Source organism: Hippoglossus stenolepis, chromosome 4, assembly GCF_022539355.2.
Source record: "Hippoglossus stenolepis isolate QCI-W04-F060 chromosome 4, HSTE1.2, whole genome shotgun sequence".
Classification (NCBI taxonomy): Eukaryota; Metazoa; Chordata; class Actinopteri; order Pleuronectiformes; family Pleuronectidae; genus Hippoglossus; species Hippoglossus stenolepis.
Genome location: NC_061486.1, coordinates 16,983,069 through 17,000,936, shown reverse-complemented (window position 1 = coordinate 17,000,936; position 17,868 = coordinate 16,983,069). Strand labels below are relative to the sequence as shown.

Below are 17,868 nucleotides of genomic sequence, written 5' to 3'. Positions count from 1 at the left end.
GTTTTAGTTTTGCCTTCTAATGAGACATTAGTGCAATCTTCCAGCTGGATAAGTGCCACTCCCTCCTGGGTGTGCTCTGAGAGCTCCCTTCAACTTGTACAGCTCATCAAGTACAACCTGATTTTTCAAATTCCGGCTCCCTTTTTTACACTCCCATGATTTCTGACACTGAATATATCTTGTGAGGCCATCGAGGCAAATTAACTCTAGATTTTCATCAGCGTGATTTATTGGAATTAATTGGAGAGACAGAGATTTGGGTGAAGCTTCCCTTTAACAGTAACAACCAAACTGAGATCAAAGCAGTCAGAAGGTACTTTACCATGATTGTGGTCACGACCACGGTGCGGTTCTCCATCGCTGAGCTGTCATTGGACAAAGTGTTTTCATTCTGGACCAACACAAGTTTGTCTATATCGTTCCAGTAGCCGATCTGAGAGAAACAAGAGGGGAAAAGGGAGCGGAAGCGTGTTAATAAGAGTGATAAGAGGAAAATATAATTCAGTCAATCCGTCTTATTCAGGCCATTATAAGAAAAACTTCATAATTTAACAAGAATAAAGTTGTAATATCATGAGAAAAAAGTTTTACATTTACAGGAATAAAGTCGCAATATTACAATAATTAAATCGTAACATTAGAGTAAAGTTGTAATAAAAAAGTCGTACATTTCGAGAATGTATAATGTTTGGTATTGGTCAACCATGAGGTTATCATCTTTGTTTCTTAAGAAACAATGAGACTGTTCAATATTTTGGATTCAGAAATAGTTGTACTCCAGCAAGAGTAGGTCCTCCTTCCTGGTTATATCTGAGAAAATGTTTTTTTTTCTTTATTCTTGTAATGCTATGAGTTTTTTCTAATTAAATTACAAATTTTGTCTCTATTCTCGATTATAATTATTTTTCTTGTTCAACTACAATTGATTTCTTGCTATGTCACGACTTTCTTCTCAATTAGGACTTTATTCTGTTAATATTACATCATTATTCTTTAAATCTCATAGATGTGATCATCTTCACATGGCCCTGGAACTCTGTTGGCTGACAATAAATCAAGATCAAGAGGATAAAAAACTAATAAAAGAGATATAAGAAAAAAGAACCTGGAAAGAAAGGAATAGAAACATTAAAAAAGAGTCAACAGAACTAGCTCACTCCAGCAAATTTCCCATTGGAACTGTAGAGGATATTGAGAGATATTGAGTGTGAGCCAAGAACTTTCAATAAGCGTACATTGCTGTCAAAGGAACACTTGAGAAGCTGGAACATGATGTTATGTCTTCATTATAGGTGCTACATGTATGCTTTTTTCCAGTAAAGACAATTTATGAGCACTTTAAACTAGAGATTTAGCTCCATACTTTTTGCAATTATGAAGAGGGATGATGTTGAAACTTTTCTTATTGACGTCACTGCAGTTTTTTTATGTTGCACCAGTCTGTCTGGGAGCTTCTCCAAAAAGCTACTAAAACACAAGCTGCGACGGCGCAATTGGTGTTATTGAAAGATATTTATACGTCACTAACACAGCTATTTGTTCGAAATTATGGGGATAATTGGGCAGTAAATGTATACATTTTTTAAACAAATAACCATCATGAGGGATAAATCAACACAAACACACGTTGAAAATTGCAGGAATCATCCTCTCACAGTAACAGTCAGTTTCGACTATGTTCTGTCAGTGGAGGTTAAAAGTAACTTTCCTGAGAAATCACAAAATTGTCTTACAAAGGCTGAAAGTGGTATGTTTTTCGATGGTGTTAGACTCACAAATTCAAAGGGTCATTTATATCGATTCCTCATCCATGCGGAGTGCTCACCTTGCGTGGTCCGTTGCTCTTTAATTCAAACACGTCCATGGTGTAGTTCACCCTCCGGCCATAGTGATCGAACTGAATGTTCCCTGTCAGGCCCTGAATGCGCACCTGGATTTATAACAACAGTCATAGTAAGGAGTGGAGAAAATAGAAACAAAACACTCTGTATGTAAATAAATTGAATGGCTACTGCAGAAAGTATCAACAAATGTTCTAATCTTTTACTTGAATTAGCATCAAGGATATGAATATGAAGAGTCCTGTGAGAATGTCAGCTGTAGTAGTTCTAGTAATAAAAGTAATTAGTCAGAAAAAATATATTCTGTTCTCCACAAGGGGACAAAACAAGAGTCTTAAGACTTAAAATCATAACTAAGTTAAAGTTAGAGCAAGTCTCCCAGGTCAGGGGTTGCATCTTTCAGAGGCTGCATTTGAAGACAGATTGCGTCACAGTGGCGCGACAAGGCTGTCCAATTTCAAAGGCTCCTCCAAATGCAAGAAACGCGTCCTCCCATTCCTGAGTAATGAAGGATCCAATGGGAGGATTCTTCCCAGGCCAACTTACCCCACGATTCATTGAGTGCTGGCGACAAGCTACTTTTCAAAAAGAGAATATGATGAAATGTTCCCCTCATCATTGCATTGTGACAAGCTGGTGGCGCAAAAGACAATCCTCCGTAGACTAGGCCGTCTCATTTTGGTTTGGTCTTCGCAGTGTAGCTGCAGTGCTTATTGGTAATTGTTATTGTTACGTCCAAGTCCAAGAAATTGTACGTCAATGCAATGTCCCCACAAGTATAGTGTGTGGGAGCTCCATCAACTTCACATTTTCATCAAGCTCCATCATCAGGTCACATATCATATATATTACGCACGCACTCTTTTTAAAAAAACTTAATACAACAAATCTGATGACGTTTCCATTGGCCTCGGCTGCAGTAATTAGCAAATGTTAGCATGCTAACATGATAAACCAAGCTAGTGAACAAAGTGAACATTTAACCTCCTTAGTATATTAGCATTGTCCCAGTGAGCCCGTTTAATTAGAGAAACTTTAATAACTCAATATAAATGTGCTTGATACAGTGATCAGTGTTAAATATATAAGACCTTTCATTCACATGTTGTGTCACATTCATATGTCAGGCCTCTGTTTGTTCCAACCTGTTCCTGCTGTAATTCTTACTAACGCATCACTGGTCAAACATCATGTGGGTTTCTCTCTCTGAAATAAGATGTTCAGATGTCAAAGGAAATCATGTAGCCTAAATTCAAATTGATGATAAAAAATCATAAGGAATCTAAAGCAAGAACCACTATACTGCAGAGGTTGATTTTGTGCTTTGAGACACGAACTGCTCACTTTGCTGCTACCCTGCAGTGTGTGTGTGTGTGTGTGTGTGTGTGTGTGTGTGTGTGTGTGTGTGTGATTTCCAAGCCGTCCATGCTAAACTTTAAAACAACACACTCATGCCAACCTGTTTGAGAGCTCGCTCCATATCAATTCCTTGGTTCCAGGGAGCTGCTGGATTAGCCAGGCAGTCACCGGCATTGCCACGGCGACTGATATCAATTTTCTGACGGCGCAGGGTGCGGAAGGCCTCGGCCATCACAAGAACACCATCGTACGTTAGAGACGAGGTATACTGAAGAACAGAAGAGAAAACAGACAGAAGGAAGAGAAAAGTTTACCATTTTGACGAGTTTTGAAACATTGGTGACGGGCAAATAAATAAATCCTTTGTAAATCCAAGTCCATGGTATATCAGATATTAATCCCCTCAAACTTGTAGTTCTCAGGTTGTGCAAAATATTTGAAATGTGAGAGAAGCATTAAAAAGTGTCCTGTGGAAATTTAATGGGATCCAAACTTTGCCCAGGATAAATCCCGAGCTGAGGTTTACCTACATAAAGGTTTAAATTATACACTGAAAATAAACTTTTAGTATATTTGTAGTATATATATATATAATTAAAAATGATTAGTGTTTTCCCAGACTTTACTGATAAAAACCAAACTGCATCAGCAGAAATGATTACATTAATAGAAGGGATTCATAACAATCTTGGAATCCAAAAGAAATTGTGAAGATATGTATGATGTGTTTGTGGTCAGTGTCATTAAAAAAAAATCGTCCAAATGATCTGCTCAATGACGGTAGCTACAGGGCTTCATCAGTTTAGATACAATGTTTGATAAAGATGCTGATGCATCAGCTATACTGTGAGCCTATGAGAGAACCAGTTTAATCTTGGACAACAGCTCTACTACTGCAGCAGCTCTCAGACCGCCTTAACTCCACATTAGCCATGCTGACCTGAGCCCTAATCCATCTCACCACTCTGTCTTTTATTTGACTTCCACAGTTAACACCCGTGAAGGTCGAGCAGGCAGCTTGTGAAAATGTAACATCACAGTAAATGTGTCCCTTTTAGACAGGTTATAGTTTTTAATTACAGTCTCTGGGCAAAGTCAGACATCAAACGTCAAATATTGTTGAAAAACTCCACTTCATCAGAAAGTTCCCACAGATGATAAAATTTGCATTCATTACAGGATTTATAAACATGACTTCATTTGGTTTTATCCTGACATACTGTTTTTGTTTATTAAACTCTATGCCAAAAAATACATAAAATAAAAATACAGTAAATTACTTTTATTAAATCAATTTAAAGTTGTGATCTGTAAATGAAAATAGCATAGATTTTTGTACACAATTATTCAATTATCGGCCTTGAGTGTTAAATTTAATTCCATGTCTATGTATATAAAATACACATTCTACTGCTGAATGTATGTATATTACTAATTCGATGGAAGAAGTTCTCCATCTTCTGAAGTTTTTACCAGCTTTACTCTACAAGGCACAGTCACCCATTCGCACACACATTCATACAAGCATTGATACGCAGCTATCTATCACACATCATTCACACACTGACGGAACAGCCGTCAGGGGCAATATGGAGTTCAGTGTCTTGCCCAAGGACACATTGGCAAACAGGCTGATCGAACACCAAACCCTCTGGTGAGTGGACAACCCACTCTACCTCATTAGCCAAAATGGCTGCACAAGCCTGCCAGACAATGGGCAGTGCCTCTGTTTGAAACTGCAAAATGACTAAAAATAAAGGAAACCAACAATGAGGAAGAGACGCAGAACGACCATGGAAGGAGTTTCTTTGTGGCTGTAGTGGCTTTTAACATGTCTGTGCCCAGGGACCCATTATCTCACAGTCTTGTTTATGAATGTAGCACATCAGAAGTGATTCTGAATAAATCACACAAAATTAAGTATTTGAAATGTGACAGACAGACTGAGGATCAATAAAAGAAAAGGCTAAGAGACTATCAGTCCTTGTTCCTTAATGAAACCCTTAAAAGTGGTGTTGAACCTGACGGATTGTTTGACAAATTCATTATCGGGAAGACACGGCACAGCGGGGAGCTGCACCACGCACTCAGCAGCAACACCCCCGCCCACCCCACACACAGCACCACACAGACAGAGGCAGTCAAACACACAGCGGGCCGCCTTCACATCACCGCAGAAACAAGTGGCGAGATTAAAATGGAAAGAAAGAGGGAAGTCAGCTGAGAAACTCTGCTGATACTCTCCATGCCTCTGCAGGTAGTTCCCTCTCTCACTGACATCCCTTGATTTATATCCCACAAGGCGTGTTTTGGATGGCTGCGCAACCATGTCATCCTCCTTTCATCTCTCCCCTTTGAAACTAAAGAAGCCTTTAGGCGAGCGACTGACAGATGATGACTATAGAATTCAAATCGAGGAGAAAACAATAGGAATACTGAGCCAACTATCATACAGTTTTCTGTTTCCGTCAGGGGTGAGACAGGAACACTTTGGAACCCATAGAAAACAGTCTTGGATTTTTTAACATTTCTAGGATCAGTTCCTTTTCTCCAAGTTCAACTCAAATACACCAAGTCTAAACAGATTTCCTCTTTTCATACTTCACACTGTGGGTGTAATCACTTTTATAGGATGAATCTTCATGAGAAGATATTCTCCTGACTTTTCTTCTATTATCATTATCAGATCAATGTTTGAATTTGCCCCAAAATGTATTTATGACCAAAACCTAACCTGCAAAACTAATTACTTTCCCGACAGCCTCAGTTGCACTTATATCAACTAAACGTTAGCATGTTAGCACTGCCATTTTGAGCATGTTAGCACGGTGATGTTAGCTCAAAGCATCACTGTACCTAAGAAAAGCCTCACAGTGCGGTTAGCATGTCTTTAGACTTGTGTTATTTCAAATCATGTAGGAATTCTGCATTATGACACTGTCCCCCCCATTATTAAAGGGGACATAGCATGCAAATTCCACTTTGTTAGTGCTTCTACACGTTAATGTGGGTATCTGGCATGTCTACCAACCCAAAAACTCTGGGAAAAAAACACTGGCGCGTTTTGTTATGGTTCCTCTAAGTCAGAAACGTCATGCTTGAGTGACTCGAGTGAGCTTCCTGGGTTTTGTGTCGTAACAAGTTACTGGAAGTCTCCCTACATGGCCTTGGCCCCCCCCCCGTCCCCCACACTCGTTACGCCGGGTTTACACTGGAGGCAGCAAGGCTGCGAGGCAGCGCAGCGCCGTTCCCAAGCACGCAGCCGCCTGGCTGTTCACACGGGACTCGCATTTCTCCGCGCTGGTCAGCCTGCGATTCACTCACATGTGGCATTTGTCTGGATCGTTGGGACTGGGAGGCTGCAGCAGCTGCTCGGGAGCGACCGCTCGCTCTCCCATGCGTGAGCTGGAATTTGTGTCAACGCCACACAGCCAGCAGTGTGGAAGACTTCCGCAGTGTTCAGCACTACTGTAACACTGGCACAAACACACAGAGCCCCCACTCGTTACGCCGGTTTTACCGGACGCGGAAGCGCCGCTGTGAGGCAGCGCAGCGCCGTTCTCAGCCGCAGCCGCCTGGCTGTTCACGCAGGGCGTGCATTTCTCCGCTGGTCAGCCCCATAGACTGTATATATAAGGTCAGCCCGCGATTCTGCTTTCTCCGCTTGTTGTTGTACCCGTTGAATGTCGGGGTTCGGGGTAAATGATGGTCTTCATAGCCCCCACCCCTCTCTTTCTCTCTGTCTGTCTGCTTGTGTGCTTGTAGTGGATGGGCAGAGGGGGACATTTAATTATGTGATTGGGAAAATTAAAACTCCAGGACAACAGAAGGGGAATACAAAGTATGGGATGCATATTTGATAATTTATATCATATAAAATATGTAATTTATATCGTTTAAAATCAGGGGGAGAGGGGAGGGGGAGCTGGCTCATTAGCATTTAAAGGAACAGGCACTCAAAACAGGTCACTCTGTGGAGGGCTGTTTTATACAGGGTAAAAAGGGTGCTGTTTTAAATGATCCTTGTGGTATTTTGACCAAAGTATGTTACAGACATTTCATTAAGACCCCAAGGAACCATATCAACTTGTGGTAAAATGGGCATGCTATGTCCCCTTTAATTCAAACAGAAGTATGGACAATGCATACAAATTTGGTTCATCAGGCAGTTATCAGTCACATCATCATGAGGATACAAAAGTTTAAAGTTGCACTATTAGAGGATGATGCTGGTGTAAAATGAAAGGAAGTTAAAAGAGGGGGATGGTCATACATATTCATGCAATGTTATTGATATGAACAATGCAGTAAGATTTATGGTTCATGGAATGTGTATTCGTGTATCAGTTTAGAAAAAAAAAACTAAACTAAACTTGGTACATATCTGGTCTGTGTCCAAAAGTTTGCAAGTGTTTTCAGTTAAGTTCAACAGGATATTTGCAGTGATTTATAAATAATCTCACAATACACTGATGGAACATAGCTGAGGCAGAGTAATGACATACCAAAAAAGTTCTTTCCTTATTTTTTCTTGACAAATGAGGCGAGAAATTGAAACTAAATATTAAGACAGTAGCTTAAGGTCTATTTGGACATGGATATCTTACTTATAAGATGAGCTTTGCAATGTTGTCTGGCAACCATTAAATGCTTTTCACATGGACAATTATTGATAACAGATGCCCGATTATGTATTAAGTATGCTAACACAAACATCAACCACTTGCACAATCAGAGGAAATGTGTAGAAAGTGAAATGGTCACTGATCATTTTCATTACATGAAACTATTTATCCAGGCACACAAGAGCTCATTTCAAGGCACACCAGTCTAGAGTCACTGGTTGAAGAATTTTTGATTGATGGCTAAAAGCAGCTACAGCTCAAAATCCAGTCTCTGATGCAAAAAGGGACAAGTCCGTGCTTTTCACAATGCACATTATTAGTTCTACTTGGCCTGAGGCTATGAGATGGCCCTAGGCTAACTGAGCTCAGTTTTTACACAGCACCAATTAGCCTACAGCAGTTTGGAGGCAGCTGTTGTCACTGGTGGTATCTGGTTTCCCGTCATCGTGTTAAATCATTCATCATTGTTTCCTTGTTTGCAAAAAGCACAAGGGAAAGCTCAACCTTGTGGGGTTGCAATAAGGAAAGAATGTTTGAATACAGTTTATCAAATATATTTACTGTTGTGAAAGGTGTAAACACTCACAGTTGTGTTTGCCATGAGTTTGTGTATCTAAACATGTCTACTGGGTTTCCACTCTCAAAATGCTACATCATTTAACATACAGAACGTTGAGTAAATGTTAGGGGACAATTGACATCTGCTAATGAGAATTCATCAGGTGAATCCGACAATAATGATTGGTCCATTAACACAGGTCCCTGGGTGACAAATGTCACACCTGTAATGATGCAATATGACCTTATCATCACATTTTTATGTTGCTATGTCGTGTGTATCTCCTGAAAATATCTGCATGCACGTGGGCATGAGCCAAGAGAGCAAGGGACAAAAAGCTGCATTGTGATGCATTTTTAATCAGAAGGTGGACTGGACATATTTCCAGTTAATATATTCTCAAATCAACCGCGGTTGGCTGCAGATCAGTAGCCAGTCAATAGAGGTGCGCTGAGGGAGGAACGAGGGACAAATACGGATACAGAGAAGAAGGTCAGAGTCAAAGAGGGTAAACAGAAGCACACAAAAGTGACAGAGGAAGAGACATGGAGAATGAAAGAAAACAGACACTGAATTTGGTAAAAGAAGACGGAACATAGAGTAGAAGACGTGTCACCAAACCAAATATGAGTGTATGTGTGTGCACTTAATATATTTGTCCATATTGCAACCACTGCTCTTCCAAATGACAATCTTTACATTCAAGGATGCGTTCTCACCTTAGGTGGGCTGTCAGATCCAGGGTACTCTCTCTGATCCAGTTTGTTCCAGCGCTGCATCAATTTAATGACCATAGGCCTGCCAAAGTCCACCAGCTGGAAACCAGTCACGTTCGCCCCACCATGCATGAACCTCTCCAGAGATATGTCCTTAAAACCCTGAGAAAGAAGGAAAGAGAGAGAGACAAAAAGAAAGAAAGATAGAAAGAAGAGTTTGTGCCCCTTTGCTGACGTTATCATACTCCACATATTGTTACAGTTTACCTGATTATTTATAACCCTACTTAATACGGAGTGACTTGCACAGCTGTGAGTGTGACTCCATGCAGTGCAACACTTCACAGTGAAGTAGTCGTGAAGTGGGATCCATTTGGGAAATGGCCAGAGACAGAGGCAGGCAGGGAGTAAAGACATGTGAGGGTTATCCTGGGTTGATGGATGCTAATTGCTAAAAGCTCTGAGAGCCTGGGTAGCTTGGCCTGAGCGCAGTGGCCCCTTTTTTCACAGTCCCTGAGCGACCCGCTGTTCAACAGATTTCAGGGATTAAGGTTGTAGCAATACTTCATCTACTGACATGGTTTCATGGTGTCCTACAGCTGAGGCTCTGTCAAGGAGAGACTAATGGTAATATGCAAATTCTGACGTAGAAGGGAAATTTGCAATTTGGTGGGAATATTAAAAACACGGTGCTTGGCAACATGGTTTGCTTTTTCTGCTAGGAGCTTAAGAACAATTTACAGCTTTAGGACAAATCCAATGTTGCAGCAGGGGTAAGTAGGGTCTTGACTTTGTATCATGGCAGATTCTAGTTGGTTTAAAGCTTCACATTTATAATATTTATCAGCCTTTTTTAGATTCAAACAACTGCTGTCGGATTTCATGTTTAAGCACAGTCTCACATCCATCTCAAAATATCAGCTGACAGCAACGACATTTAGGGTTCTTACCAGGTTTGCCATGATGTAGTGGTAACCTTTCACATGTTTCCCCACACTGACAGCCTGGAAGAAACACAGGGAGAGATATATGGTGTTCAGTTCAATGACATGCATGTAGTTTAACAAACCACGGAGATTCAGGATTCATGATCAATTAATAGCCGTTTTAAAGTTTTTAGGGTCCAAGGTAGGAAATTCACAGGGCAGAAGAAGGAGATTTGCACCAATCTCTGGCTCCGTTGCTTTGTTAATATGGTTATCATGATTAAAAGCAGAGGTAGAGATGAGCCTGCAGTGACCTCATCGGTTGTTGGGACCATTTTGACTCATATGCATTTGTTTCTTGGAATATCTAAAGTGCTTCACTTTCAGACCAATTGCAGGATGTTGAGACAGCGTTCAACAATAGAAGAAGAGAAAGATGGAGAAGCGGCTCAGAGGAATGCTTGCAGCCTTCACCTAATATTGATATGTTTGAATGAAGAGCATGTTAATTTTGCTGGTCACAATTCATTTTCTCCTTATTCAAACTGAAAAACAACGTTTTCTCTTTTCTCACTTTGATCGGAAAAGTTTGCGAATACAATAGTCGAACTGACAACGTGCCAATGTCAGATGCCAGTCTACAAACCAATCAATGTCTAATACAAATTGAGAATAAAAATATCTACACTTATGTATTAGCAAATACTGTTGGGGGGGAACACTTAGAAAAATACATTTTCAGGTTTCCCTTTAACCTTTGCCACTAAAGCCTGGTGAGTATGTGGTGAATCTCAGATAACTAAAACCATAAAAGAGTCCACGAAGTCAGTGGCACTTGACACAGCCTTGACCTTAACACCTTTTCTGTTCCACTTCATGCACTGTCAATACATGCTCCCTGTAAAGCACAATTACTACGGCCTCTCTGTCTCGTGTGCTGCTCCTGCTGCTGTGTTTGTGTTACATTGGCGCCATCATGAAGTCAAACTGAAATGGGTGATGTTTTTGGTTTCATCATTTTATCCGGTTATACAGTTGGGATAGAGTGAAATATGGCGCATTGTGTATTAACATGGTGCATAAACCTAATCAATAACTTCCTCACGTTGGATTTTTCTTTCCTCCACCCACACATATCAACAGCTATATACTGATACAGACAGATGCACGCACACACCAATCCACTCAGATCGCAGCTGGCAGGGCGAGACAAACAGAGCAGTGTCTGTCTCAGAGCAGGAACACTAGCCAATGCCAGCACAGCAGAGCCCACTGTGATGGGAGTGTGTGTTTGTGTCTGTACGCCTCTCAGTATACACTTGTGTGTGTGTGTGTGCGCGTGGATGTGCGTGTGTGTCCGTCTGTCTGTTCAGTCACCACGGAAGCCAATTAAAAAACAGTCTGTCAGTCTGTGTCTAGGATGCTGCTGCTGATGTGTGATTGTGTAGCTGTATGTGCATGTACTGCAGAAGCTTCTGTGTTTGTGTGATTGTCATGCTTGTTTGTCTCTAGCTTGTAGCATGTACTAATACGTTTATGTATAAGTAGTATTAGTGTTTTATGATTGCATGATTAGAATGTTTTTGTGTGTGTGTATGAGTGTATGTCTGCATGTCTATCAGGTTACGTTTAATTTTCAGACTTATGGTGAAAGTTATGACGTCTTGTCCAATTAGAGAAAAACACTGTGTTAAGGTCAGGGTACATTGTGTGTGTGTGTGCTTGTATGTGCCAGCATTGTGAGGACCAGATTGAGTTTTAGACATTGGAACAGTGAGGATGTTTTGACCAGTCCCCACTTTCTGACACACATTCAAACCGCTGTTATGTTTCCAAGTAGGTTTAAAGTCGGGTTAAGTAGTTGTGATTGTTGAAGTTAGTGTTAGATCCTTAGGGATTATTCAAATCAATGAATGTCCTCACAATGATAGAAGCTTGAACATGTGTGTGTACGTGTTTTCTTGCATGTGTGTAAATGTTTGTGACATTGAGTTTGTCCGATGTGCAGACAGGATCAGATGTTATGACAGGTGGCAGAACCAATGGGATGTCACACTGAAACCTGAGTCAAAGGGCACACACACTCAAACAAACACACACACACACACACACATGCACACACATCTGCAGCACCTGTCAGAGCTCGAGCCTTAACCATCAAAAAAAGACAGATAATCTAATGAACTTGGACAAGCATAAATTGTCAGAGTGTGTGCATATGCTGTGTGTGTGTGTGTGTGTGTTCATACGGGCTCAAAATCTGAAGTGGACAGTATGGTGTGTTTACTGCAATAACACACTGATGTGGCTGCTGGGGAAGCCACATTTTTCATTTCACAACTGCAGGGGAAATCTCAAACCTTGTTTTCTTTCCAGATGTCAGAAAGCATCAGGACTTGTGTTGCAGCTCGCTGACCGGAGCCGACAGCAGGCAGACACGCACCAGTAACACAGTGGAAAATACAAACCAATGCTATACTACAACAATTAGTGATATAATACTGACTCTAAATGCTACCAAATCTCCTCTCATGTTCATTACTAACCACAGCCGGTTGACTGTGGGTGAAGGTGGTAATAATGTGTCACTGTGTGGTTGCAATCTCGGAGCCCACTGCCGATCGTTTGACAAAGAATTAACAGCCAATATTTTTGGGCTTTAGGTGTAGACACCAGATATCTGGACCAAGTTTGCACCTTCCATTCACTGTGCACTGTTTACAGTCCGAGCACAAACAGCAACACCTTTAGCAAGTGTTTTAGGTCATTTTGGCCAATATGAATGCAGATACATTAAAAAGCTGATGATAGCCGATGCATTTCGGTCAATTCTTGATCTCCTCTAGTTGCTTTTGAATCTCATCCTGCTGCTCTTTTTGTTCTCTCTGAGCCAGTTCCTGCTGCAGGCTCGCCTCCAGTGCGCCACACCTTCTTCACTGGGTCTTTTTGAGTGAACAGTACAGACAGTCTATGAACGCTTTCATGCAATGCTGCCTTTCTGTGAATCTTTTGAGGAGCTACAACTCCCACCTGATTCATTTGGAACATTCATGAAGTTATGGTAAAAATACTGAAAGAATATTGAAATAACATTTTCTAATGTCTTATTTAATAAGAATAAGAAACACTAACATATTCGTATCAGTAATAAGAAGTGGGGAGTTTTTTTTGCCAGAACCAAGTGGAGGAAGCTTGACGTTTCCTGCTCTTATCAGTTAATGAAAACTAATCATCTGTACCTGATTTAAATATCAATCAGTTTGGGCCTCTTCATTTTGATTGAGGTGTAGTTATGCACCAAAGATTTAGAACAAACTCTGATTATATTACATATTCTTATGGTTTTGCTTTTAATTAATTTCAACCATGTCTTTTCTTTGTTTGATTGATTGGCATTGTTTATATAAGTGGTGCAAGTACCACTACAACATTGTAAAATACTCCTTAAGTGAAAGTACTACCACTATAGCAAGCATTAACAGCGTGATATAGTTACAGGCGGCACAGTGGTGCAGTGGTTGGCACTGTCTCCTCACAGAGTGTTCTGGGTTTGAACCCCTGTGGGTTTTTCTGGGTTCTTGGGCATAGGTTTGAATGTGAGGATCAATGGTTTGTTTGTTAGCACTTAAAACAATGATCAGATGGATGTAGTTAAACTATTGCTTTTGTCCCACTGTTTGATGTATTAAAGCTGAATTGTTATTTTGACAAAAAAAATTGTGTCACATGGAAATTAGATTGCAGCTGTATGGTTAACGTTGTGAGCTAACTTAGCTTGGTTAATATTTTTACACCATTACCTGTTCTAGGATGTTCTGTAGTCTCTCAGGCTCCAGATCGATGACATATTTCCTCTCTTGACGTCGATCCAGGTCCTCGAGGAGCCGGCGATACGCTGCCTCATTGAAACTCTCCACACAGATTGCGCTCACCTGAGTGAACATACATGAATGAATGCGTGTATATACATATACATGCAAACGGCATGTAGGAATACAGCAATGCGAGCAAGCAACCACAAAAAACTAAATGGAATAATGTGTATGCAGCGTGTGTGGTTTGGGTCAATTGCATATGTATGCTGCAGGAGATTATGAGCGATTTTGTGTTTGTTTGGTCTGTTTCCAAAAATGCACGTGTTTGTGTGTGTCCTGACCTGCCATCCGTTCTGCCCTGCTCTCTCCATAATTGCCTGCAGTATTGCATAACCTAGACAACAGGGAAGAAAGGAAGAGAAAAAGAGAAAGAAAGAGTTAGTGCTGTACTAGGTGAAGGCTATATTGGGCCAGAGAGGATTTATAGGTCAAATCAAGGGGGAAAAATATGACAATGAAAGATAACTCACTATTACAGCATTATTTATTCATAGTATTGGCACACAGTGTATTTTTTTATCACAATAATGATTGTAATCCGAAACATGCGCCATGAGATATTATGCGAATTGGATAAAAAGGACATAAAATGTCACAATTCACCCAAAGTCACATCCGCGTGAAGAGAAATTCCCAGATCGACAGAGCAAACGTCTGCATAAAACACAGTGACACACGTGTACAACAACACAATATCTCTCTCTCACACACACAGTGCAACAGTACAAAATGAAGCAAAGAGCACATCTGAAGCCTCAGTAATCATGGTGTGGAAGTGGATGTGTGTTTTATTGTGTTTGACATAGTAAAGAATTGGAGCCTGTTATTCTTTGTGTTGTGTGATTGTGTTTTTACCTTCCCAGTCTTCCCAGTGATAAAATACACAAGTTTAAATGACTGTATTTGTGTCAAGGGTTGAACTTGCCGGTGAGCTGTTTATGTGTTTTGTTTGTACCATCTGTGCTTACATTCATTCAGGCACGCACATACATTTATCTACTGGATGTGAATTTATGCACATCTGGATATGTATATGTGTGTGTGTGTGTGTGTGTGTGTGTGTGTGTGTGTGTGTGTGTGTGTGTGTGTGTGTGGAGCACAGCAGAGCAGGGAGCATAAAACAGATCACAAAGTTACTGCCCATTTTCCACCACATTACCGGCAGCGGGGCCTGATGGGAGCCTATAATGAAGGGCCCTGCCTCGGCCAAGTCACGGGTGAGCACAGCCCAAACTCTATGCATCCGTCCTTCGCTCCATTTCCCTTCTCCTTTTTCTTTTCCCCCCCTTTCTCTCAATCTTCTTCCTCTCCCTGCTATACACGACTGTATATCCCCAGAGGTTTGTGATCCTGTCTGTCCTCTTTCTCCCCCTTTCTGTAATTTCACCCTTTCTCCCCCTTCACTGCCTCCCATCTACCTTTCCAATCTCCTCTTCTTGTCTCATCCCCCCTCCACCTTGCTTGTCTCCTCCTCCCTTCGTTTCGCATGCTGTCTTTACTTCCTCTCCTTTTGGCAGTTCCACCAGCTCCGCTCACCTTACCTGTCTCCCTTGCTCCCCCTCTCTCCTTCTCTTGCTCCCTCGTCTCCCCCCTGGGTACTAACCCAGACAACCTGGACCAGAGGGAGGCTGGCAGAGGCACAGACAAAGCACACTGAACTACACACACACACACACACACACACACACACACACACACACACACACACACACACACACACACACATACACTGTGCTGCTCACTGATTCCCGGACACGCCACTATTCTGTGGTCTGGGGACGCTGCGTCATGTTTGACCTGTGTGTCTCTCCCTGTGGCTGGAAATTAGACTCTGTTTGTGTGTCTGCATATGTGCGTGGCAGAGAGAGAAGAGAGAGAGAGATGGGGTGTGTGTGTGTGTGTGTGTGTGTGTGTGTGTGTGGGGGGGATGGAGAAACTAAGAGAGAGAGATAACGTGCCAAGAATTCCCATGAGAGCAGTTAGAGGCTGAGACTCAGCTGTGCCTGCCTCACATGGTACGTGGGATAGTTAAATGAAAGGCAGGTTAAAACTATACGAGTTGAGGCCGACCCCAAGATTCTCACTAAAAAGTGCCAAATTACACCTTTGTTTCTGCAGCTGTATCTTTCCATCAGGAAATATTGCAGCTCTTGCCTTTGTGTTTTAATCTGTGAGAAAACAAGGCTTCATTTGGGAGTTAAATCAAGGCCAAAACAATCCCTGGGAAACAGACTTTTTACAAGATGATCACAACTCGATGATATTCTAATATTGTTCTCCGCGTGCCGCTTCCCTACGAGCCCAAATTAAGGGCCAACTCTTCATGCAAAGAAAGTGTTTTGAACCAGACTAATTTGGAAATCTATTTTAATCTTCTGTAACAGAGTTTTGAATTTAGGCCCAGGGATTGAAGACAGCAGATCTACCCAGTTAGCTCTTGTTATCACAGCAGAGCTCATGAATCTCTGGCAGTGCCATCACAACACAATGCTGCTGCACTTTTACTCAATTTAACAGTTCGATTACAATGACCGTAGACTGTAATACCCTAAATTACAGCCTCTTTTAGGATATTTCCCCCAAATCCCTCTCTGACGTCTCTCTTTAAAGCCAACAAGGAAGAGAAATGGGGTAGAAAACAGATAATTTAAGGTTAGGTCTTAGTGACAACAACACTAGTTAAACTTTTCCACTCATGCATTTCTGTCCCTCGGCCACAGAACTCACTGATTAAAGGCTCATTTAGGCTCAACATTAGATAACTATATGGAAATGAGCAGAGCCTTGTGTTCTGCGTTTATTTTGTCTGTATTTGTGCATGTCTTCCGAAAGCTAATGGATATGGATGGAACAGACAAAACGGAGCAGTACCATCGTAAATTGTTGGGGGGGCAGTGTAGCTAATAGTTCAAGCGAGACGGCCATAGTACACGAGGAAAAAATTATTACTATGGCAGAACCTTTTGAGGAGAGTGGGTAAGAAAACTACAGGCATCTAAATAAAGGTACATTATCGCATCCTCCTTTACCATCGTCATGTATGTTGTTGTCTGAAACTCTTGACTCAATGCTGACCTCTAGTTGATGTATTGCTTGCATGTACGCAAGCATAAAAGATGCGTGAAAGTTTATGGGCAGTGATGGCTTCATCGTTTGAAATGGTCGTATCTCTTCTCATACGGACAGGCAGCATAACATATTTTTTTAATTTGGCACTTTTATATAATTTAAGGACCAACCAGCCTCAGTTGGATTCACTGGATCTTTATAAGCCTAGCCTTGGGTGCAAAGCAGTCAAATTCTTCGGCATTTTAATTCTGTATCAGCAGCTCTTTGATAAAATATGAATTTACCTCTGTCTGTGTCGTAGAGGAAGACAAAGCGGCTCCAGTCGTAGTGGTCCAGCAGTGAGAGCAAAGCCCCTCTGATGGACGGCCGGAGCTGCAGGGTGAACTGGCCCTCTCCTTCGGTGGGGAAGCTGGGTGTCACCAGGCTGATGTGCAGGGCCCCACAGAACGACGTCAGCGTGTTCACCGAGCGCTTGTCGTAAAGGCCGAAGATGGCAAATACCCCCCTTGAATACTGAGAACAGACTGATGTGGGGACGAGGAGAGATGGTGTTGGAGATAGAGGGATCAGGATGGAAGAAGAAAAAAAAAAAGGAGATTCAATTAAAGTAAATCAGAAGCAGACATCTAAAGTTTTTCGAAGCTTTGTATTGAATTTGTAAATGACTCCTTTTATCTGTGGAATCTGGTTAAACATGTCAACCACTTGACATGAATGACAGCTCCACCATGTGTCAGCTTTAACATTTCATTCCAAATTAGACCCACAAACAAGACAACTTATATTTTATCCGAAACAATAAAACTCATATGTAGGTATGAAGCATGAGCCCACACATTTGCACGCAGATGTGGAGAAATCATGGACTGCATATAAAGATGGACGACATGTCAGCACC

At 41.4% G+C, this 17,868-nt stretch overlaps 1 protein-coding gene across 5 annotated transcripts in view; it reads right to left on the bottom strand.

Annotated features, from left to right (window-relative positions):
* The window catches only part of gria4a (glutamate receptor, ionotropic, AMPA 4a), a 107,657-nt gene that overhangs the window by 44,266 nt on the left and 45,523 nt on the right, over nt 1-17,868 (bottom strand). For all 5 annotated transcript variants that reach the window (XM_035154782.2, XM_035154783.2, XM_035154785.2 and 2 more), the window contains exons 3-10: nt 17,255-17,494; nt 14,183-14,235; nt 13,827-13,958; nt 10,051-10,104; nt 9,104-9,262; nt 3,301-3,468; nt 1,826-1,930; nt 323-433 (exon numbers count right to left, since the gene is read on the bottom strand). In XM_035154782.2, the coding sequence (XP_035010673.1) occupies nt 323-433; nt 1,826-1,930; nt 3,301-3,468; nt 9,104-9,262; nt 10,051-10,104; nt 13,827-13,958; nt 14,183-14,235; nt 17,255-17,494 (1,022 nt within the window). The remainder of the gene's footprint in view (nt 1-322; nt 434-1,825; nt 1,931-3,300; nt 3,469-9,103; nt 9,263-10,050; nt 10,105-13,826; nt 13,959-14,182; nt 14,236-17,254; nt 17,495-17,868) is intronic.